Below are 21,525 nucleotides of genomic sequence, written 5' to 3' on the forward strand. Positions count from 1 at the left end.
GGTAAGTTTTACTGTGCTGCACAGGTAATCTGTTGTTCCCACTCTGACATGTGCATGAACCATAGAGCCACTAATGTCTGCACAGACATCAGGAGTCTGTGCTGATACCTAGGGTCAAGTTACTGTCCAAAGGTTGAGTCTCTGTTGGGGCCATGTAGATCTGTGTAGTCTGTGCTGCCAACCAGGGCCGTTGTGTCGACTAGGCCTAGATTGCTGCCAGGGGTCATGTCTGGGTCTATTACCCTGCCATGGCTGACATTGTGTTGCTTTCCTGGATTCATTTGTCCACCAAAAGCAGTGAGGATAGGGCTGTAGAGTTGGCACTACCCCTCACTGACTGTACCAGTCTGGAGAGCAGGCCTTGTACCTCCTCAGGGTAGCACAGTAGAGCTGTCCCTCCTCGTGCGGGTGTGTGTGAGCAGACCCTGAAGACTGAGTGAGAGAGCTAGCCCCACAATCTGCCACATGGTGGTGTGGGCAAGGGAAAGATACCCCCTTGATCCTCACTCCTCACTGATCAGTACAGATCCCAGCTGTGACTGGATGATGGATTCATAGTCCTTTGCAGCAGCCTGGGCTCAGGCATCACCATGAACCTGGTTGGCAGTGCAGGTCAGTTAAAATGGCATGGACCCAATAGCAGCATGGCCCTTGAAGCCTCATATGTCTCTAGGTGTGAGCCCAGATCCTCGGCATCCACACTAATTTTTGACTTTTATGTCTTCACTACAAGCTAAGTTACATTAATTTTAAAAGGCATAAATGTTTTTATTTGACATCTCTATTTCAAACAGCACATTTGAAAGCAATCAATTAAAGTTAAGTTTAAGATTAAATGGATTTTTAGTGTTTATTTGATCCTGAATTAATCAAAGGTAAAGAAAATATGAACTATAGAAGAATCTCTGAAGACTACAAGCCATGTATGTTTTTTGTTATATTATTTTTGTGAAATATACCATTGCTAATAGAGACCTTTAAAATGAATGTTATGGGCAGTAAGCAAAAGATAAGTTATTACATTGTTTGAGAATTGTGCTTTATAATTCATAGTTAAGTGAGTGGAAGAAATTAATTTTAATATTTAAGTATGGCCTTTCATTAGTACATTTTTTTATGATTAATTCGCATGGTAATTAAAATTCTACTCCTCATTTATATCCCAGATGAACTTTAAGGGAATGTTTTTCATGTTCCTGTAGAATATTCTGTCAAATCTTTCATTCTGATCCACAGTCAAGTGATGCTTCCAGTCTCCAATGGTTCCTAATGGGAGAAGCACAGGATAGCACCTACATAAGTCGCAGTATCGGGACGCAGTTCACTCAAATCACTCTACTCACTACAGCTCACACTGCACATCACTGAGTTCTCAGGAAGGTTGGCTTGATTATCTCTCCTCTCATCACAGAAGAAACCTAAGAGTGGCAACATAACAAATAGATATCACTAGCTACTACCACTGAGTTGTGGCCAATATTTAGAAAGAAAAAAAATACCTAAAAAGTTTTAAAAAATATTAGAATTTTAAAAGCATTTTTACTATGCGCCAATCATTATACTAGAAAAACCTTATACTTCCACAGTGTATTTTGAACACAGTCCTTGGAGTTATATGCTGTTTGGTTTTCATTTTTAAACTGAAAAAAAAAAAATGAGACCCAGAGATTTTTAGCAAGTCCAGTCAAGGTGACACAGAGCTTCAGAGCAGTTATCATTGTGGTTTTACTAGATAGGAATTTGCAATGATCACTATGATAGTTAAAATAAAAATAGCCGTTTGGTTTTCTTAGTTGTCTGAGAGGATGATATTATTGTTTGCATTTGGGAAGGATAATGAGCTATCATGGGTAAGACATTTAGACTTGTTGAGGAGTGAGATGTGAGAATTGATGTTAAGTGGCAGAAAAGACACAATAAAACAGTTTCTGAAAATACAAAAACCCAGCCATATTAAAATATAAGCTAATACTCACAGTAATGATAAGTAAAAAGGGCATCAAGAGGGAAATACTCATTCTTAACCAATATCTTTGTGCATAAAATGAGATCATAAGACGTTTACTGCCTGTTTACTGAATTCAAGTCAGATAAAGTTATTAAGACACCACTATAACTTTTTTTAATTCTTTTTTAATTAAAATTTCCAACTGCTCCCCGTTTCCCATTTCCCTCCCCCTCCTCCCATATATTGCCCCCTCCCCCACTCCCCTCCCCCATCCCCACTCCTCTTCTCCTCCCCCCAGTCCATTCCCCCTCCCTCTCGATACTGAAGAGCAGTCCAATTTCCCTGCCCTACAGGAAGACCAAGGTCCTCCCACTTCCATCCAGGCCCAGGAAGGTGAGCATCCAATCAGGCTAAGCTCCCACAAAGCCAGTTCATGTGTTAGGATCGAAACCTAGTGCCATTGTCCTTGGCTTCTCATCAGCCTTCATTGTCCGCCATGTTCAGAGAGTCCAGTTTCAACCCATGCTTATTCAGTCCCAGTCCAGCTGGCCTTGGAGAGCTCCCAATAGATCAGTTCCACTGTCACAGTGGGTGGGTGCACGCCTCGTGGTCCTGATTTCCTTGCTCATGTTCTCCCTCCTTCTGTTCCTCATTTGGACCTTAAGAGCTCAGACCGTTGCTCCAAATTGGGTCTCTGTCTCTCTCTCGATCTATCGCCAGATGAAAGTTCCTGTGCCATTCTCCTTGGCCTCTCATCAGCTCTCATTGTCCGCCACATTCAGAGAGTCCGGTTTTATCCCATGTTTTTTCAGTAGCAGTCCAGCTGGCCTTGGTGAGCTCCCAATAGATCGGCCCCACTGTCTCAGTGGTTGGGTGCACCCCTCATGGTCCTGACTTCCTTGTTCATGTTCTGTCTCCTTCTGCTCATCATTATAACCTTGGGAGCTCAGTCCGGTGCTCCAGTGTGGGTCTCTGTCTCTATCTCCATCCATCGCTAGATGAAGGTTCTATGGCGATATGCAAGATATTCATCAGTATGATTATAGGATAGGTTCATTTCAGGTTCCCTATCCTCAGGTGCCCCAATGAACTAACTGGGGACATTGCCCTGGGCATCTGGTAGCCATTCCAAGTTCAAGTCTCTTGCCAACCCTTAGGTGGCTCCCTTACCTAAGGTATGAGTTTCCCTGCTCCCCTATCCAACCTTCCTTTATCCCCAATCACCCTGATTCCCCCAGTTCCCCTCATCTTCTCCTTCACACTTTTCTCTCCCCATCACCCCTCATCCCCATCCCACCCCACCCCCAAGATTCCAATTTTTTGCCCATCAATCTTGTCTATTTCCCATAGCTGGGAGGATATCTATATGCTTTTCCTTGGGTTTACCCTCTTGTTTAGCTTCTTTAGGATCACAAATTATAGACTCAGTGGCCCCTATCCATGGCTAGAAACCAATTATGAGTGAGTACATCCCGTGTTCTTCTTTTTGGGTCTGGGTTACCTCACTCAGGATCGTATTTTCTATTTCCATCCATTTGCATGCAAAATTCGAGAAGTCATTGTTTTTTACCGCAGAGTAGTACTCTAATGTGTATATATTCCACACTTTCTTCATCCATTCTTCCATTGAAGGGCATCTAGGTTGCTTCCAGGTTCTGGCTATTACAAATAATGCTGCTATGAACATAGTTGGACAAATGCTTTTGTCATACGATAGGGCATCTCTTGGGTATATTCCCAAGAGTGCTATTGCTGGGTCCAGGGGTAGGTTGATCCCAATTTTTCTGAGAAACCGCCACACTGATTTCCAAAGTGGTTGCTCAAGTTTGCAGTCCCACCAGCAATGGATGAGGGTACCCCTTTCTCCACAACCTCTCCAGCAAAGGCTATCCTTGGTGTTTTTGATTTTAGCCATTCTGACAGGTGTAAGATGATATCTCAAAGTTGTTTTGATTTGCATTTCTCTGATCGCTAAGGAGGTTGAGCATGACCTTAAGTATCTTTTGGCCATTTTAACTTCTTCTGGTGAGAATTCTCTGTTCAGTTCAGTGCCCCATTTTTTAATTGGGTTAATTATCCTTTTAAAGTCTAGTTTCTTGAGTTCTTTATATATTTTGGAGATCAGACCTTTGTCTGTAGCGGGGTTGGTGAAGATCTTCTCCCAGTCAGTAGGCTGCCTTTTTGTCTTAATGACAGTGTCCTTTGCTTTACAGAAGCTTCTCAGTTTCAGGAGGTCCCATTTATTCAATGTTGCCCTTAATGTCTGTGCTGCTGGGGTTATACATAGGAAGCGATCTCCTGTGCCCATATCTTGTAGGGTACTTCCCATTTTCTCTTCTATTGGGTTGAGTGTGTTCAGATTGATATTGAGGTCTTTGATCCATTTGGACTTGAGTTTTGTGCATGGTGATAGATATGGGTCTATTTTCATTCTTCTACAGGTTGACATCCAATTGTGCCAGCACCATTTGTTGAAGATGCTTTCTTTCTTCCATTGTATACTTTTAGCTCCTTTATCAAAAATCAGTTGTTCATAGGTTTGTGGGTTAAAATCCGGGTCTTCAATACGATTCCATTGGTCGACTTCTCTGTTTTTATGCCAGTACCATGCTGTTTTCATTACTGTAGCTCTGTAACCACTATAACTTCTATGCTGATAAAAATCTCACACATGGAGGCAGAGGCAGGCGGATCCCTGTGAGTTCGAGACCAGCCTGGTCTACAAGAGCTAGTTCCAGGATAGGCTCCAAAACCACAGAGAAACCCTGTCTCGAAAAACCAAAAAAAAAAAAAAAAAAAAAAAATCTCACACATGAGGAAGCGGAATTTTAAAATTTGTCTTCAATATGAACAGACAGTAAGTTTACTTGTCCATTAATCCTCTTTAATTCTAGCTTTCAGGAAGGCGTATGTTGTAGAGATAGGAGGATTATGAATATAAGGTAACCGTATTTGCTTAGAGTACACTGAGAAACAAACATTCTCTCTCTCTCTCTCTCTCTCTCTCTCTCTCTCTCTCTCTCAGAAACACACAACACACACACAAATCCAACAAAACAAAACAAAAAATCCCCCCAAAAACCAATAGCATAAGATAAATTAGAGTCCTAACTTCTAACATATCTATTGCCTAGGACAAGACTTCTGACACTCTTTAAAAAATGTGTTGTGTGGACTGAAGGGAAGAAAAGGCATATTTATTTAGTAAGTGAAATTATCAGATTTTTTTTTCTAAAACTACTACAAACACTTCAAGTCTCTTGTCAACTAAAATGCCTGATGCTTCCAAATGTCATCACCTGGAGAAATACTTTAAAAACACATATTATTTCTCCAAAGTACTCCAGGGAACACTCAAAAATTTTTTGCTACTACAGACTAGTAAATTTTACCTTTGCGGAGAAATGTTCCCTGATCATTTCTTGTCCAATTATTCTTTTTTATAACTTCGTCAATATTTGCTTGTGCGTCAGATTTCATGTACTGAAATGTAGCTTGTCTCACAACAGCATCCACATCTTTGTCACTCAGTTCTTTCTCCAGAAAACTGCAGATTTTAAGCACTGAGCCACGTAAGTCCTGAAAAAGTCATGGGTTCAGAAGTTACTGACCTTTTAATGGAGGTGTGAGTTACAGCCCAGTGTGTAACATAAACAGGTAGGATTTACTTTTGGAATGCAAAGATTTCTCAACACATGAAATAATCATAGAAACATGGTGAAGTAAAACTGAAATTATTATTTATTGTCATTGATACAGAATAAACCATTAATAAAACACAGCTCTCTTGAGACTTTGTAGCCTAAGCTGGCCTGGAATTCAGTATTAGTCTAGGTTGCTCTCAAAGTTAGGATGATCTTCCTTTCATAATGTCCCATGGGCTGGGATTAGGGGTAGGAGCTACTACACCCATCTCAATATAATTGTTAAATAAAAGCATCAATTAATGAGTAGAAGAATCCAAGTAACTACATGCAAATCACTGTGCATTCAATATTTTTGGCTAGAAACATAGTTGGTTGAGAAGAATATGATCATTATTATCTGATGTCTGCAATCCACCAGATAGTAGTACTTCCATTTAACACATTACTGGAAAATAATAGGCAGATTATTTAGTCAAGAAAGAGAAACATAACATCTAAATTATAGGTAAAGAAGTAAAAACTTCTCTGTAAAATGGACAGCAATATGACCTCATATGTAACATAAAAACTAGGGAAAGCAAAGCATCTGCTACAACAGTGAGATTTTACAAATCTGTAATATATAAATCAAATCAACACACAAATATTTGTTTAAATTATAAATACTAGTGATGAGTAATGCTGAAGTAAGATAAAAATACATGAACTTTGAAGTGGTAGGAGTAAAATCCTTAAGAATAAATGTAGAAAAGTTTAGAGACAGGTCCATTGAAACCAACAAAACATCAATGAAAGAAAAAGAAACAGAAAAACACCATCATCCTACACTCATGAACTGGAGTACAGTTATTATTTATTTATTTATTATTGATTTGTTTATTTATTTATTTAGCTTTTTTTTAAAGACAGGATTTCTCTGAAGTTTTGGAGCCTGTCTTGAATCTCGCCCTGTAGACCAGGCTGGCCTTGAACTCACAGAGATACCTTGCCTCTGCCTCCTGAGTACTGGGATTAAAGTATGCGCCACCACTGCCCAACTGAGGACAGTTATTTTAAAGAAGCTATACAAACCAATCCACAAATTCTATGTAGTCTATAACAAAATTGCTGGGTTTTTTTTTTGAAAGAGAAAAAAGAAAATAAAGGAAGAAAAGAAAATCTGTGCAAACGTCATATGAAATTTTGACACCTCATAGGAGCTAGTTATCTTCTTCAACCATGTGTTTCCTAAGGATTGCAGTTAGCTTATCAGAAATGGCAGGAAACCCCTTTACCTACTGAACCATCTCTACCCACAAAGAAGTATTTTAATGTCTTGGTGGTTCTAACAGTGTGGTAATGACTTGAATACACAAATGAACCATTAGGACAGAATAGACGTCCCTGAAATAATCTCTAGATAATAATGCTAAAAAGGTTTTTTGATATTACTGCCAAAACTGTTAAATGAAAAAGGTTATTCATTTTAAAAAATGTTCTAGGATAAATCAGATGTCCATATGAAAAAGAACAAAGCTGAATTCTCACCTTACAGTGTATTTCAAACCAATGAAAATTGGCCAAAAATAAAAACAAGGGCCTAAAACTACGATGCTCTTAGAGAGACTTAAAGGGAATGATTTACAGCATAGGATTTCTCAGTGGTGTGTGTAATATGTCCCTACAAGTACAAACAGCCAGAAAAAATGCTTATTAAATTGATTATACTAAATTTACTTACACCTATGTAAAAGGGGACAGATTCAATGAAGTGAAAAGTTCACATATAGAATGGGAACAGTATTTGTGTCATTTATCTGATACAGCATTACCCTCAGAAATCAACAACAACAAAATCAACCTAACTAAAACTTTATATAAACTATCCTCAAAGGAAGTCTAGAACAATTAAACACAGGAGAAAACTGTTCTGTATCACTACTCATTTGGGAAGTGGAAACCGACAAGAAGAGCACACATCTTGTGTCCTATTATGATGACTATTTTTTTTTTTTTTTTTTTTTTTTTTTTGCTTTTTCGAGACAGGGTTTCTCTGTGGTTTTGGAGCCTGTCCTGGAACTAGCTCTTGTAGACCAGGCTGGTCTCGAACTCACAGAGATCCGCCTGCCTCTGCCTCCCGAGTGCTGGGATTAAAGGCGTGCGCCACCACCGCCCGGCTTGATGACTATTTCTTAACAAATTAAAGAAAATCATAAGCGCTGGTGCTGCTTGTAGTAAAAGAGCGGGCTGCGTTCCTGGAACTCAGTTAGCTTATATCCCGAAATAACAACACACAGATTGTATTCATTTAAACACTGCCTGGCCCATTAGTTTTAGCCTCTTCTTGTCTAATTCTTACTTCTTGATTCAACCCATTTCTAACAATCTGTATTCACCATGAGGCCGTGGCTTATTGGGAAAGATTCAGCATGTCTGATCTGGTGGCTGGTTTCATTGCGACTCTCTCTGACTCTCTTTTCTTCCTCCCAGAATTCTGTTCTGTCTTTCCTGCCTACCTGAGTTCACCCTATTAACTAGGCCAAGGCACTCTTTATTTAATCAATGAAAGTAACACATAGTCAGAAGATCCTTGTACACCAGCCGCTGGTAAAATATAAAGTAGTTCATTTGTGAATGGAAACCTATGATGTTTGCTTCACAAAACAAAAGCAGGATCACTGTATGATCCAGCAACTCCACTTCTGGCTTTCACTTCTGATTCCAAACAATTGAAACCAAAATCTTTGAAGGATTTGTACATCTATATTTACAACATCAGTATGCATAACAGCTAAAATGTGGAATCAAGCCAAACTTATATAGATTATAGAACATAAATACAATGGGATGTGCAGACAGAGAGAAGGAATTCTGATATATGATGCAATAAGCCTTGATGTCATTGAGGACATCACAGTAAGTAAAGTAATCAATAAAAATACAACTGCATTTCTCCACTCATGCAAAGTACTAAGCTTAAAGAAATTAATACAGGAAGAAAATAGCATGGTAATTTTCAGGACAGAGAAATGAATAATAATGAGTCATGATTTAATAATCCTAGGGTTCAGCTTGCCAAAAGGAAACTGGATAGTGGAAGTAACAAATCGTTACATAATAAGTCATGATGGTCAAATGGCACATTTCATGTAATAGATTATAAATCATAATTAAGTGTGCAATTGGGGTTAATAACCTGAGTATGAATGTAGTAGTTGCTTATGAAAGATTAATTTTTCCCAGAGAAGTTGCAACATTCTTCATCATGAAGAAGCACTTCCCCCAATTCACGAACAAAAATAATAAATAAGAATGAACACATGGGTTTCCTTTGTAGATGTAAAAATAAATATTCATTAAGAGAAGCTTGAAATTCCTTTCATATTTAATGAAAGCTGAGCTTTTGAGTAGTCTATACATTTAATACAAAAAAAATCAGAGATGGGTTTGCCGCTGGGGACCAGATGGTTTAGTACCCTGCTAAGATGACTTGAGTGTGTTAGTCTCCATCTTTGTCTGTGGTCATTCGTGTAAGGAACTTAGAGTGTTGTGGTGAATAAAATAATAGGATCCTAATACTAAGTGATTACACAAATGGCTTTGATGCACAATGACTGACCACAAAACCAAGAACAGAAAGAACACGAAAAAAAAAATGCAGCTGAAAGAGAGAAAAGATAAGAGAATTCTAGATGCTGCCAATAATGGAATTATTGGAAATAATTTTAGCATAATATTATATTCAAGGAAGTAAAAGACAAAAACTTAAACTGCCTGAACCTAATACTATAAATGAAAAAGAATTTAGAACAGACTGTCTTTAATTTAAAAAAAATGTAAATCTCAGTGAATAATTTTAGTACAAGCTTCAACTCAGATGAACTCAGCAAAATCAAACTTGGAGTCAGGGGTAGGAGCAAATTAACTCTCAGAATAATACAGAATGGAAAGACAAAGATGTTGGCCCCTGTATGAAGAACTATGCCTGTCTTTGGTAAGGTGACGCACAACTTTAATTCCAGGATTTAGGAGGCAGAAGCAGCTGGATCTCTGTAAGTTCAAGGCTACATTGGTCTAAATAAAGAGTTTTAGACAAGCTAGAATTACATACTGAGATGTTATCTCAATAAAAGTAACAAATTAACAAAAACAACATAGGGACTTTTGTATGTGATACAGGCCATTAGACTCCTGTGACGTTCATGTTTTTTATTTTTTTTCTTTTAAAGGATAGTTTCTCAGCAAAAGAGACATTTCCTCAATGCCCCACCTTTCTCTGTTCATAATTCTAAGGCACATTTTATGAAAGAGCAAACTGTTTTTCATATAAATCTAGGAACCCCTCTCTGATTTCCCCCATATTCAGTCTTCAGTGACTACTACATGAGGCATATAATACAGAATTGAATTTTTTACTGTAGACTTTGATCATTTGGAACATACAAAGAAAAAATAAAAACAAATAGGAAGGAAAAATTAAGTCCCTCACATCCCTTGAGGATTTGCCATTAAGTGGATTCTAATGCCTTTTCAGGTAAATTAAAATATCTAGATTCTTTTGCTTGTTTGATTTTACATTTTAAAGGAAAATACATGTGAAAAAAACAAGCATTCTCTTCAAGAGTTATTAGGACATGGATCATAATTTTGCCTTGTATTTAGGTAACTGAAATATGTAGGTTATTTTAGAACCTAATGTATCTCCTTCTAGTAGTAAGCCTCATCTTTTCTCCAATGACTATCCTCATCAATGAGGATGACTTTTTGCTATATCCATACTTTTGTGTCATAAATAGGAATCTTTTAACACAGTCTCATTCTGTCTATTACTCTGTTCTTGAGAAAGGAAAACAGAAATGTTCTGTATAGTCATGAAGTTCCTAGGGATGGCACTTCTAAGTCAATGAATAACCAAACTCATCTGAAATGAATTGGTTTATTGTCTTAGTGTGATAATCAGTGGAGAAGCAAGCATGAAGATTTAGACAAAAATTTCAAAGTTATTTCACAGCAATGGACAAGGAAGACACAAAAATGATTTTAACTTTGTTGCAAATATAAATACTTGAGTATATTGGGAGTTTTCTCTCTCTTAAAAATATTAATTTCAGTTATAATTATGGCATGATGTGTGAGAATTGTCAGTGGGTAAATCCTCATCTTTAACTGGTCTACTTACATTTACCATTTTCAGTTTTAAACTCTTGATAGAGAATGATATTCCAAAGACACTAATTTTGTACCATTGCTGTGGGATTTTTTTATAACTCTTAATGTCTCTTCACTACTTTGGGATTACAGAAATAATCATAAGCATGACCCACAAATCTTGCGCAGTTCTGACTTCAGTCTCACATAATAGTTTCTTGTCTCTCTGCGCCACACCTTCAATGTTCAAGTCCATTCCTTACTTGGTTCTAAGTATTGTATTTGTTCATAAAAATTCCATCTTGTGTTTTGCTTTTAGCCATTTCTTTTTTGTTAATTCATATGTATTAACTTGTAAATCCCATGTTCCTTTTACCCCACAGAAAAGCCATTATCTTCACTTATAGTAGAGACTTTATATGAATACTAACATTTTATTTGGTATTTCTTTAGTAACTAAACTTTCTAGTCTAAAATCTCTAAAAGTTTAAAAATCATAGTGTGTAGCTGCGTGTGTGTGTGTGTGTGTGTGTGTGCATGCATCCATGTGAGCATGCAATATGTTTGCTGCAAGACTGGAACTAGTGCCATGGTGCATGGGTGGAGCTCAGAAGACAAATTTATGGAGTTATTTCTGGCCTTCCAACTTTATGGAGGTTATGATGATTTAATTTGAGTTTCAGACTCACATTGGAAGTCCCTTTACACACTTTGCCATGCCTCCAACCAACACACACAAAAATTTTTTTTAATTTGGGTATTTGCTTTTTGACTATTTGCCTTCTTTGTTAGTGCATAAACTCTATAAAAAGGTAAGTCCTTGTTTACTCTTGTTTTGAAGCATGGCACAGAGAAGTAATTAACTTATTTTTGTCAATCAATATGTCAACAAGAACCTGAATCCTGTGAATTTTATCTCATTTTCTTTGATTTATACAGCATGTTAAGGTACTGTTTACTTGTGAACATTCAAAAATATTCTATAGATTCATCTTCAAGATGCTCCAAGATTATTTTTCAAAACGGGAAAACTTGTTCCATTGGTTAAATTATGGTGTGGCTATAATTGTCCACATTTTATAGGAGTTACATGCCTCACTGTTGTTTGCTGGCCTTTAGTAGTGACTATAGCCTCCCTGAGTATATAGCCAAAGGAAATGAAGTCACCATTCAAAATCTTACTGTAAGTGGCGTAAATAACCAGGCTAGCTTAATATGAAACAGCAATTCTTACTGTTATCTAGTGTTATTCCTATACATCTTCAACATGTACTTGGTCTAGTGTCCATCAACAGATGGAGGAATAAAGAATTTATGATATATTATGTATACAGTATATAAAATAGATGATTATTCAGAAATAAAAATAAAATGTAATTCTGTCATCTACAGTAAAATGTATGAAGTTCAGGACATCAGGTTAAGTTAATAAGCCAGACAATGAGGCAAATTTCTTGTGTTCTCTTATTTGTTAAAACTAAAAAGTCAAACTTAAAGTAGAATTGTGTTTAATAGTGATTGGAGAGGGTATTGGGGAAAGAAAGAATGACAATGCAAGAAGCATGGCAAGATAAGATCAACATATACACTAATCATGGGCAGGACTATAGCATCAGTTACCACTAATGGATGTAACTAACATGTAATAATAAAGTTTTTAATTATAAATCCTTTGGCGCTATGAAGTTTTGGGGTTGCATTTGATACAGGTGGTTGCATAAGAAGGGATCACAAACAATGAGTTTACATGGAGAATAGAGTACGGGGGAGTCCAGTGAATGAGACGGAGGCTGGACATTAGGAATCATCTCCAACAAAAAGCCCAAAAAAGAATAAAAGTATGAAGATAACAGGCAGAATGTATTTCCAACCAAGAGAAGTGTGGTATAAAAGAAATCATTTAAAAATACAACTACCTCATCTTACCTTCTTCATATCTTCATAGCTCAGAAACATAATATTGAAGTCATGTCTGTGTTCATACCAGCCTCTTATGTGGTCAAACCAATTGCTTCCTACTACTGGGAAGAAAAGTAACAAGTAAGAATGCCAAGCTGTGTGTCCATGTAGTGGACAAAAAACTCTGTGTCTCCTTTTCCGGCTTGAAACTTTTAGAAACAAAACAGAGGGCCTGACATGGATATTCATATCCCTATATAAAATGGTAGTGGTTTGATGGAACAATTACCTGACATTCATAGAAACCCATCTATATACTGTTTCTACAGGAGTATAAAAGAAATAATTGAGAAAAAAAGGGCCTGAGGCTGTAGGTGGCTTTAAGGCACACTGGTTCTTTTTACTACTTCTCCACAGAGGTCACATGACTTTGTTTTTTTTTTTCTTATTCACTGTCTGCAGTGGTGCAGAATCTGAATATCATCTTACAAGCAAGATAATGCTCTTGTATCCTATAAAGATTTGTCACAAATGTTGGTTCAATACAATGCTTATTGGCCAATATCCAGCCCGGAAGTATAGGTAGGGTGACCACACTAGGAGAATTCTAGGAAGAGGAAAGGCAGAGATAGTCATCATACAGAGGAAGCAAGATGAAAATTCTGCAATCAGAAAAGGTAACAAATCATGTAGTTAAACATATAGAAGAATTATGGATAAATTTAAGTTGTAAGAGCTAGTTAATAATAAGTCTGAGCTAATAGGACAAACTGTTTATGTAATTAGTATAAGCCTCTGTGGTTTTTTTTTGGGGGGGGGGGCAGACTGAATGAGTATGTGCCCATGTGAGACAGAAACTTCTGCCTTAGTGATGAGCCTCTTGCCTTAATTAATCCACCTATGTAGTAGAATGTACAGTTCCAGAGCTTCATTATAAAGCCATACACAGGCTCATGCAAAACATACAACAACCCTTAGCATTTTATCTGACAGAATGGATTATATTACCTTTGCCACTAGTTGGAAGGAATTGATAGAATATCTGTAAACCAAAATATTTCCTACGTGACATGGCTTCCTAATCCTGACTCCTCAAATGGTGCATAAAGATAGAATACCCAGATGTTAGCACATAGAGGTGACATACAATTGTCACTAGAAGTAAGTTTTTTGTGTTTTGTTTTCATTGTTCTGGTATTTTTTTCTTATTCTTTTCAAAAAGAAATGCCATGCTCCATACTTTATGTTCTGTAAGTCTAATAATTTGGTTTACTGGTCCCTTGTGTGTAATTAATTTCATTCTGGGTCGATGAATTAATACTTACCTCTTCCATCTAGAAATGCTTGCATAAATGTTTCAAATGTATTTGAGGCTGCAGATCTACCCAAGAAATTTGAATAATGAAAGTAGGATGTCAAAACATCTTTAGGATTTCTGTAGATATAAAGAATCTGCAGATAGAATTATGGAATTATTTCTTTAAGCAAATCTTGGTTATGCTTATAAGTTTTTAAATACAATTTTATGGTATTCGATAGTGACAACAAGCATAATTATTTCTTCTAGTCTTTGAGCTGTAGAAGTCAAATAGCTATTTATTTATATTTTAGTATTACATAGAGTACTATAATAAACAACCTTTCTCTATGGCATTTCATATTTAAGGATGTAGTTCAAAAAGTGTTCAAGAGCATGATGTGTACACCCACTGAAACAGTCTACCTGATCTAATGGGAGCTCAGCAACTTCAGCTGGACCTGGAAGGAACAAGCATAGATACAAACCAGTCCCTCTGAATGTGGGTGACTGTCTGTGGGACCACTGGCAGAGGCATCAGGATTTATCCCTACTGCTTGTCCTGACTTTTTGGGAACCTATTCTTATTAAATGGATAACTTGCTCAGCCTAGATATGGTGGGAGGGCCTTGGACCTTCCCAAAATCAATGTGCTTTACCCTCTGTGAAGAGTGGTTGAGGGAGGTAGAGTGCAGGGCTATGTGGAGGGGATGTGAGGTGAAGAGGATCTAGTAACTTGGATTGGTATGTATAATGAAAATCAATAGCTTGTTTTTTTTAAAGAAATAAAAATTTATTAAAAAGAATGTATCTGAATTCTCAAAAAGCAATATTATTTGTAATGTTCATAAATATTTGAACAATAATTTGACTTATGTGATTACAATATATAAAATTTTTAATTAAAAATTTAAAAGTAAAATTCATTACACATGAGGGTCAATTGATAGATATTATGTGATAGCAAAAAAGATAAATCTTAAAATAAAAAACTAATAATCATAATGAAATAACTGGTAATCTATTTATAACCTTCAAATAAAAATGAGCTTTTCCTTCATATCTTTCAGAAAAATAATGTAAACATGAGTAAAGAGCGTAAGTAGGATAAAAACTCACACATCGAAGCAATAATCTGTGGGTGTCTGTCCACAACATTAGCACCTGGGCATCTAGGGCAGGAGGAAGAGCCTATGCCAGCTTTGGCTACATGAAATACTATCATAAGGGAAATAAAGTAAGGAAGTGAGGGAAAGAATAAGAAAGGAAAACCAAAACCCAGAGAACATATCTCTAGGCTTAATGCAAGGAAAAAATTTTCAAATGTGAATTTATTTAAAAGAAAAATAGGACAGGTCCCAGAAACCCCACCTGCACCAGAAGAAACAGGTGAGTATCAGATATCCTGGCTGGAAAGCCCTGCTCTCTAGGCCCTATACCCTGCACTTCTGCGAACCACAGAACCCCCAGCAATCAGGCAGCAGCTCTCTCTCTTCTCAACCATCTCCTACTGCAGGATCCACTGCCTGACCTACACATAAAGGAACAGCAACTCCTGGAACCACAGGCCCAAACTAAACCCAGAGGAAGAGGGCCGAACTGCACCAGAGGAAGAGCAACCACCAGAGCTACAGAACCCACTTGTGCCAATTAGAGGGAAAGATAGGTAGACAGCAGTGTAAGAATACATACAGCAACATAAAGAGCAACATGGCATCACCAGAAATGAGTGGTTCTACAACAACCAGGTCTGAATATCCCAACACACAGATGAAGCAGAAGAAAATCACCCTAAATATAACTTTCTGAAAATGATAGAGGCCCTTAAAGAGGAAATGAAAAGTTCCCTTAAAGAAATGGAGGAAAAAGAAAACAAAAAACTGGAAGAAATCTATAAGTCCTTTAAAAAAAAAAAAGTCAAGAATACCATGAAAACACAACCAGACAAGTGAAAGAAACAGTCCAAGACTTGAAAATTCAAAGAGAGGCCATACAGAAAACACAAACTGAGGGAATTCTGGATGTGGAAAAGCAGTGTAAATGAACAGGAACTACAGGTGCAAGCTTAACCAATAGGATGAAAGAGATGGAAGAGGGAATCTCAGGCGCTGAAGACACAATAAAGGAAATTGATTCATAGGTCAAAGAAAATGTTAAATCTAACAAATTCTTAGCAACCCCCCCACAAAATTCCCTTTGTCATGTATTCATCAAAACACTAAACATACAGAATTAAGAAATATACTAAGACCTGCAAAGGAAAAAGGACAAGTATCATAAAAAGGTTGAACTATCAAAATTACTCCAGACTTCTCAATAAAAATTCTGAAAGCAAAGAGGTCCTTGGCAGATGTTATGCAAACACTAAGAGATCATGGATGCCAGCCCAGGCTACTATACCCAGCAAAGTTTTCAATCACCATAGGTAGAGAAAACAAGGTATTCCATGACAAAATCAGATGTAAACAATACTTAGCCTCAAGTCCAGCCTTCCAGAAAGTACTAGAAGAAAAACTCCAACCAAAAGAAGCTAGCTGCACCCACAAAAAACACAGGTAACAGGTAACCTCATATCAGCAAGCCCCAAAGAAGGGAAGCACACAAACACTACCACCACCACCACCAAAACCAAACAGGACAGCAATTAACAATCACTGGTCATTAATATCTCTTAATAGTAATGGTCTCAATTCACTTACGAAAAGAGACAGGCTATCAAAATGGATACAAAAACAGGACCCATCCTTCTGTTGTATAAAAGAAGCACACCTCAACCTCAAAAACAGTGATTCTCTCAGAGTAAGGGTTAGGAAAGGATTTTCCAAACAAATGGACCAAAGAAATAAGTGGGTGTAACTATCCTAATATCTAACAAAATAGATTTTAAACTAAAATTAATCAAAAGACATGGAGAAGAACATTTAGCTCATGTCAGGCTAGTGTGAGCTCAGGGACTGTTGACTGACAGGTGAGAAACCTGCAAGGGACTGAACTAGATCCTCTACATGTGGGGGACAGTTATGTGGCTTGATCTGTTGGAGGGGGCCCTGGCAGTAGCAACAGGGCCTATTCCAGGTACATGAACCTGCTTTTTGGAGTCTGTTCCCTATAGTGGGATACCTTACTCAGCCTTGATATCAGGGGAGAGGCTTGCTCCTGCCTCTAGTTAGTATTCCAGACATGTTGATTTCTGAAGAAAGGCCTTACTCCCTCTGAGAAGTGGATGGAGAATGAAGATGGGATAAGTGGAGGACAGGGAAAGAGGATAGAGGGGGAACTGGTGTTTGTATATAAGGATGAAAAGTAATTTTTCAATAAAAATATAAAAAAATAGCAAGAAAAAACAGTTTGATGACACTAAAATTAAGAATGTTGCTGATAAAAACACTCATGAAAGAAGCAATGAGGATGAGCTAAAATAGATTCATATCTAGAAGTGATAGAAGGCAAACTGAACAGAAGAATGTAATTAAATATTAGGGTAATGAGAGACTCTTTTCACATAATCAAACATAATGATGGCCAATAAACATCCAACATTGGCACTCCCATTATGAGGATGAAGATGCAAATTAACATACATTTGAGACACCTTTTCTTAGCTGCCATGTTGATAAACATCTAAAAGTCTGATATGTCACGTTACTAGGGAAACACTACGAAGTCATCTATTGTGCATTTCTGCAAGGAATGACAAAAACACTTTCTTCAGAATTACTGCACCACCTTTGTAAGTGGAGTACTCTGGTCACTGCGGCTCTGCAGCTCTATTCATTGGTGTGAGTTCTAGGGAAGCTGGTGGAAGAGTACTAGGAGACACACTCAAGAATGTTCATAGCAGCTGCATCACAGTGGCAAAATATTGGAATAGACTAATTATTCAGTACTTAAAGAAGGCATTTCATGGGTACAGTAAGTCACTAAATTCTATGACATACTTTGACTTTTTTGTTCTTGAAAACTTTTGGCACCAAATAATACGGGAGGTGGGTAGAAAAGATACGAGGCGATGGCCTTTTGGCAAAGTCCACATTATGAATATTGTACTCAAAGAATAGTGCTCTGTCTGTGATTTGGATGTATTTAGTGTTGTTCCTGTGGCCCTCAAAATAAATCAGGTTGAGGATCTGTTGTGTCCAGATGGTACCTGTAAGAACAAATAACAATCCCGTTTTCAGTGCTGAAGTAGGTTTTTAATAATGAATACCAACAGTAATGTATCCGTTTTACAAATAATTTGGAGCTCTCTTTTCCTTTAGCACCCCAGGGATGCTTGGACATGCCCCCTTTTCATTTTGCTTTGTCTGTTTTAAACACTCGAGTCAGTAAGGCTGAACTCTACAACTCTTTGTTCCCTTTCTCCCTTACAAAGATGATAGTGATAATCCAGATGATTCTTGTAGTGTCTGTGTGTTCTATGCTTCATGTTGAGTGCTTTCATTAATATCTAACTACTATTGACATATAACATTTGCAGATATTAACAGGTAAAATGCAGTATTACTACATGTGGATACATACAGTGTGGTCAGATCACACCAGGGATAGTGACATTTCTGTATTGCTGACAGTTTTTTTCCTGTTTGGAGCCTTCTAGCTCATTTCTTAATTTTCATAAGATATATAGAAGATTACAGAATGCCACTTTATGTCTGTTTATGGGCAATTCTGACTCATTTCGGAAATCACTTCATTATTTGCTTATATTTTAGAACTGAAAAAACCTAATAGAATTAATGTTTCCATTTTCTACTCCTTATCTTGCTTTATACTCTCAAATACTTCTTGCCATATTCCTAGTAATTGGACATAGCACACCTGTAGAAAGAGGAAACCAAAGATTTCAGTGTTATTGACATTTGGTCTCTGGACTATTAGATCATCATACAATGGAAGTATTTGGGAAATACATGCAAAATTTCAATTCTATTCCTTTTAAGAATGGATCCCATGTGATCAAATACTGTCGTGCTTAGGTTTAGCCTTAATTACTAATGGATATCCCAGATAATTCATTGGTGGCAGTGTAGATTTGATTAACCCTTAATAATTAATGGCTATTCCAGACAATTCCCTGGTAGTGGTATATATTGGATCAACCAGTCACTACTCCCAGTGAGGAGTGATGGTGCACCATATGAAGCAGAGCCTGAAATCTTGAAAGAGCTGATCATGCCAAGACATCCCAGACTCCAGGGCTTCTGACAATGAATGTGTCAATATCCTGTGTGTCACAATATGAACACTCATCGCCTATTTCAGTCTTTCTGAGGACTTCCAGAAGCACCCAGCATCTCATCAGCATCTGAGTTATTTAGTTATTATCTACAGTGAACCAGTGACTGCCTTACAGGTTCCTCTAAGTTTTGTAGGACATTAAACATCACAAAGACAGAAAGCAAAGTAGGATTTGATATCAACAAAAATATTTTTGCTAAGCATCCTTATTTACTGAAATGTTCAAGTATGGATACAAAAGCTTGTTATTATTTACATGGACAGTGGGGGTGGTGTTATGAATCTTAACACCTATAGCTTTACTATATAGTCTGTGTTAACCACTGAAATAACTTACACTAACACATAAGTTCCACCTTCTGCTGAAGAAGAAGTACCTTTACAAAAGGAACTTCAGTTCATCTTCATGTGCAACAGAAAACAGGAGTCAAATGGGAGTGCTTGTGCTTGCTTGTCCTGATTAGCTTCACAAACCTCAAGGCTTCTACACTTCCAGGAAGCCTCACTGTTTTAAGATTTTTTTTTTTTTACTATTTTTAAGAATTTTAAGTACATTACAGCTGTCTTGGTAATTTTGTCAACAGAATTGCATGCATTGGAAATTTAATCATTGTCTGAGATAAAGTCTCTACATAATAAAGCACGTATCTTTTGCAGAAAAGGTTTTTCATTATCAGACCTGTTCAACAGGCTAAGGAAACATGTCATCATTTACCAACAAGCTGCTGCTGGCTTCATATTTGTTTCCCACACTCCAGCATTTTTCCACAATAAATTACAATATATACATGGCAAGTGTTTTTATCCATAGAGACTTGTGATTTATTTACTTTTTGACCATACATTGTTCTAAACTATAGGTTGCTGTGATTACAGATACTGATGTGTGATGGAATTTAGGATATGCATGGAGACAAATCATTGGACTTGTATGAGGGGTTATCTAGATTAGGTTCATTGAGTTGAACTGCAGATCTAAGTTGACAAGGTACCTTCAGCAGCCATTGGGACTTCTCCAACATGATGATTTATTCTGGTGCAGCAGTGAGAAAAGAAACTAATATTGTTGAAATGACAGTGTGTGGAAAGTAGAATATTTATGCACTTATTATCAAACCAATATACAGGGTGGTGATGGAGCCCAACTTTAATCCCAGCACTTGGGAGTCAGAGGCAGATGGATCTCTGTGAGTTTGAGGTCAGCCTTGTCTACAGCAATAAGTTCCAGGACAGGATCCTAAGTGACAGAAAAACCCTGTCTTGAAAAAACAAACTAAATAAACAAACAAAAAACAAAACGAAAACAAAATCTATAAGGCCTATTTGTGCCACTCACCAGATTTCGGGTATGTGACTATGAAGACATCATCATCTCTAATTTCCTGATTGTCGATGTTTTCCACTATGTTCATTTTAACTAAAGACCTTTCAAAGTTATAGCCTTTGAAGTTAAGTAAATGTTCACCTTTATTGTCCATATTTATTTACCTAGAAGAAAAATTTATAAAATTTTCTTAATTATCATAGTATTTTTCAATAATAAATAATGCTTTTCAGTGGTCAACATGTACGAAGCACGACAAAAATGTCCCTCACATATTAATATTTTCTACAATAATCAATTACATATCCTATATTATTTAAATTTACAATAATCTTATGTTACTACATTTTTATTATCACTGTATAATATATGAAGAAACAAACATAGAAGGAAGCAAGAAGTTAGTAAGATTTTTCTATAATTTCAGATGTTCTATTAACAAGCAGATGAGGAAATTAGGGTACAGAGAATGCAACCAAGTTTTTCAAGGTTGTCCAGTTGATCAACTTACAAAAAAGACAGCAAACAATTGGGACAGAGTACGTGTTTGTAACTGAAGAGTTTTTTTGTATAATAATTTTTTATTCCTTATTTAGGGGCTGTATTATACAAGCCCATCTTTTTTTTTTTTTTTTTTTTTTTTTTTTGGTTTTTCGAGACAGGGTTTCTCTGTGGCTTTGGAGCCTTTCCTGGAACTAGCTCTTGTAGACCAGGCTGGTCTTGCGCTCACATAGATTCACCCGCCTCTGCCTCCCAAGTGCTGGTATTAAAGGCGTGCGCCACCATCGCCCGGCTCCATCTTTCTATATTGTATGGCAGCCATAATTCTGAGCAACCTTCAGAGCACAATTTGTACCTGTCACATGGAAGGTGGTCACCTAGCCTTTTGAGAAAACCAGACCTTATCCTAAACAAAGGGTTAGGATATGCTAATGTCACTCTGAGACTTCTATGGTAATTTAAAAGGTTGCCTGGGAAGAGGTGGTAATTCAGTCTATGTGAGAGAGCAGCAATAGTTGCAGATGTGACCTAACTCATTCTCCCC

At 37.1% G+C, this 21,525-nt stretch overlaps 1 protein-coding gene across 1 annotated transcript; it reads right to left on the bottom strand.

Annotated features, from left to right (window-relative positions):
• Positions 1-1,144: 1,144 nt before the first annotated feature.
• LOC130869972 (amine sulfotransferase-like) lies at positions 1,145-20,634 on the bottom strand. The gene is made up of 6 exons (XM_057762505.1): positions 20,493-20,634; positions 17,857-18,065; positions 13,947-14,073; positions 12,649-12,743; positions 5,341-5,527; positions 1,145-1,266 (listed from the first exon to the last, which is right to left on the bottom strand). The coding sequence occupies exons 1-6, from the start codon at positions 20,632-20,634 to the stop codon at positions 1,145-1,147; spliced, it is 882 nt and encodes a 293-aa protein (XP_057618488.1).
• Positions 20,635-21,525: the final 891 nt, after the last annotated feature.

This window comes from Chionomys nivalis, chromosome 2, assembly GCF_950005125.1.
Source record: "Chionomys nivalis chromosome 2, mChiNiv1.1, whole genome shotgun sequence".
Classification (NCBI taxonomy): domain Eukaryota; kingdom Metazoa; phylum Chordata; class Mammalia; order Rodentia; family Cricetidae; genus Chionomys; species Chionomys nivalis.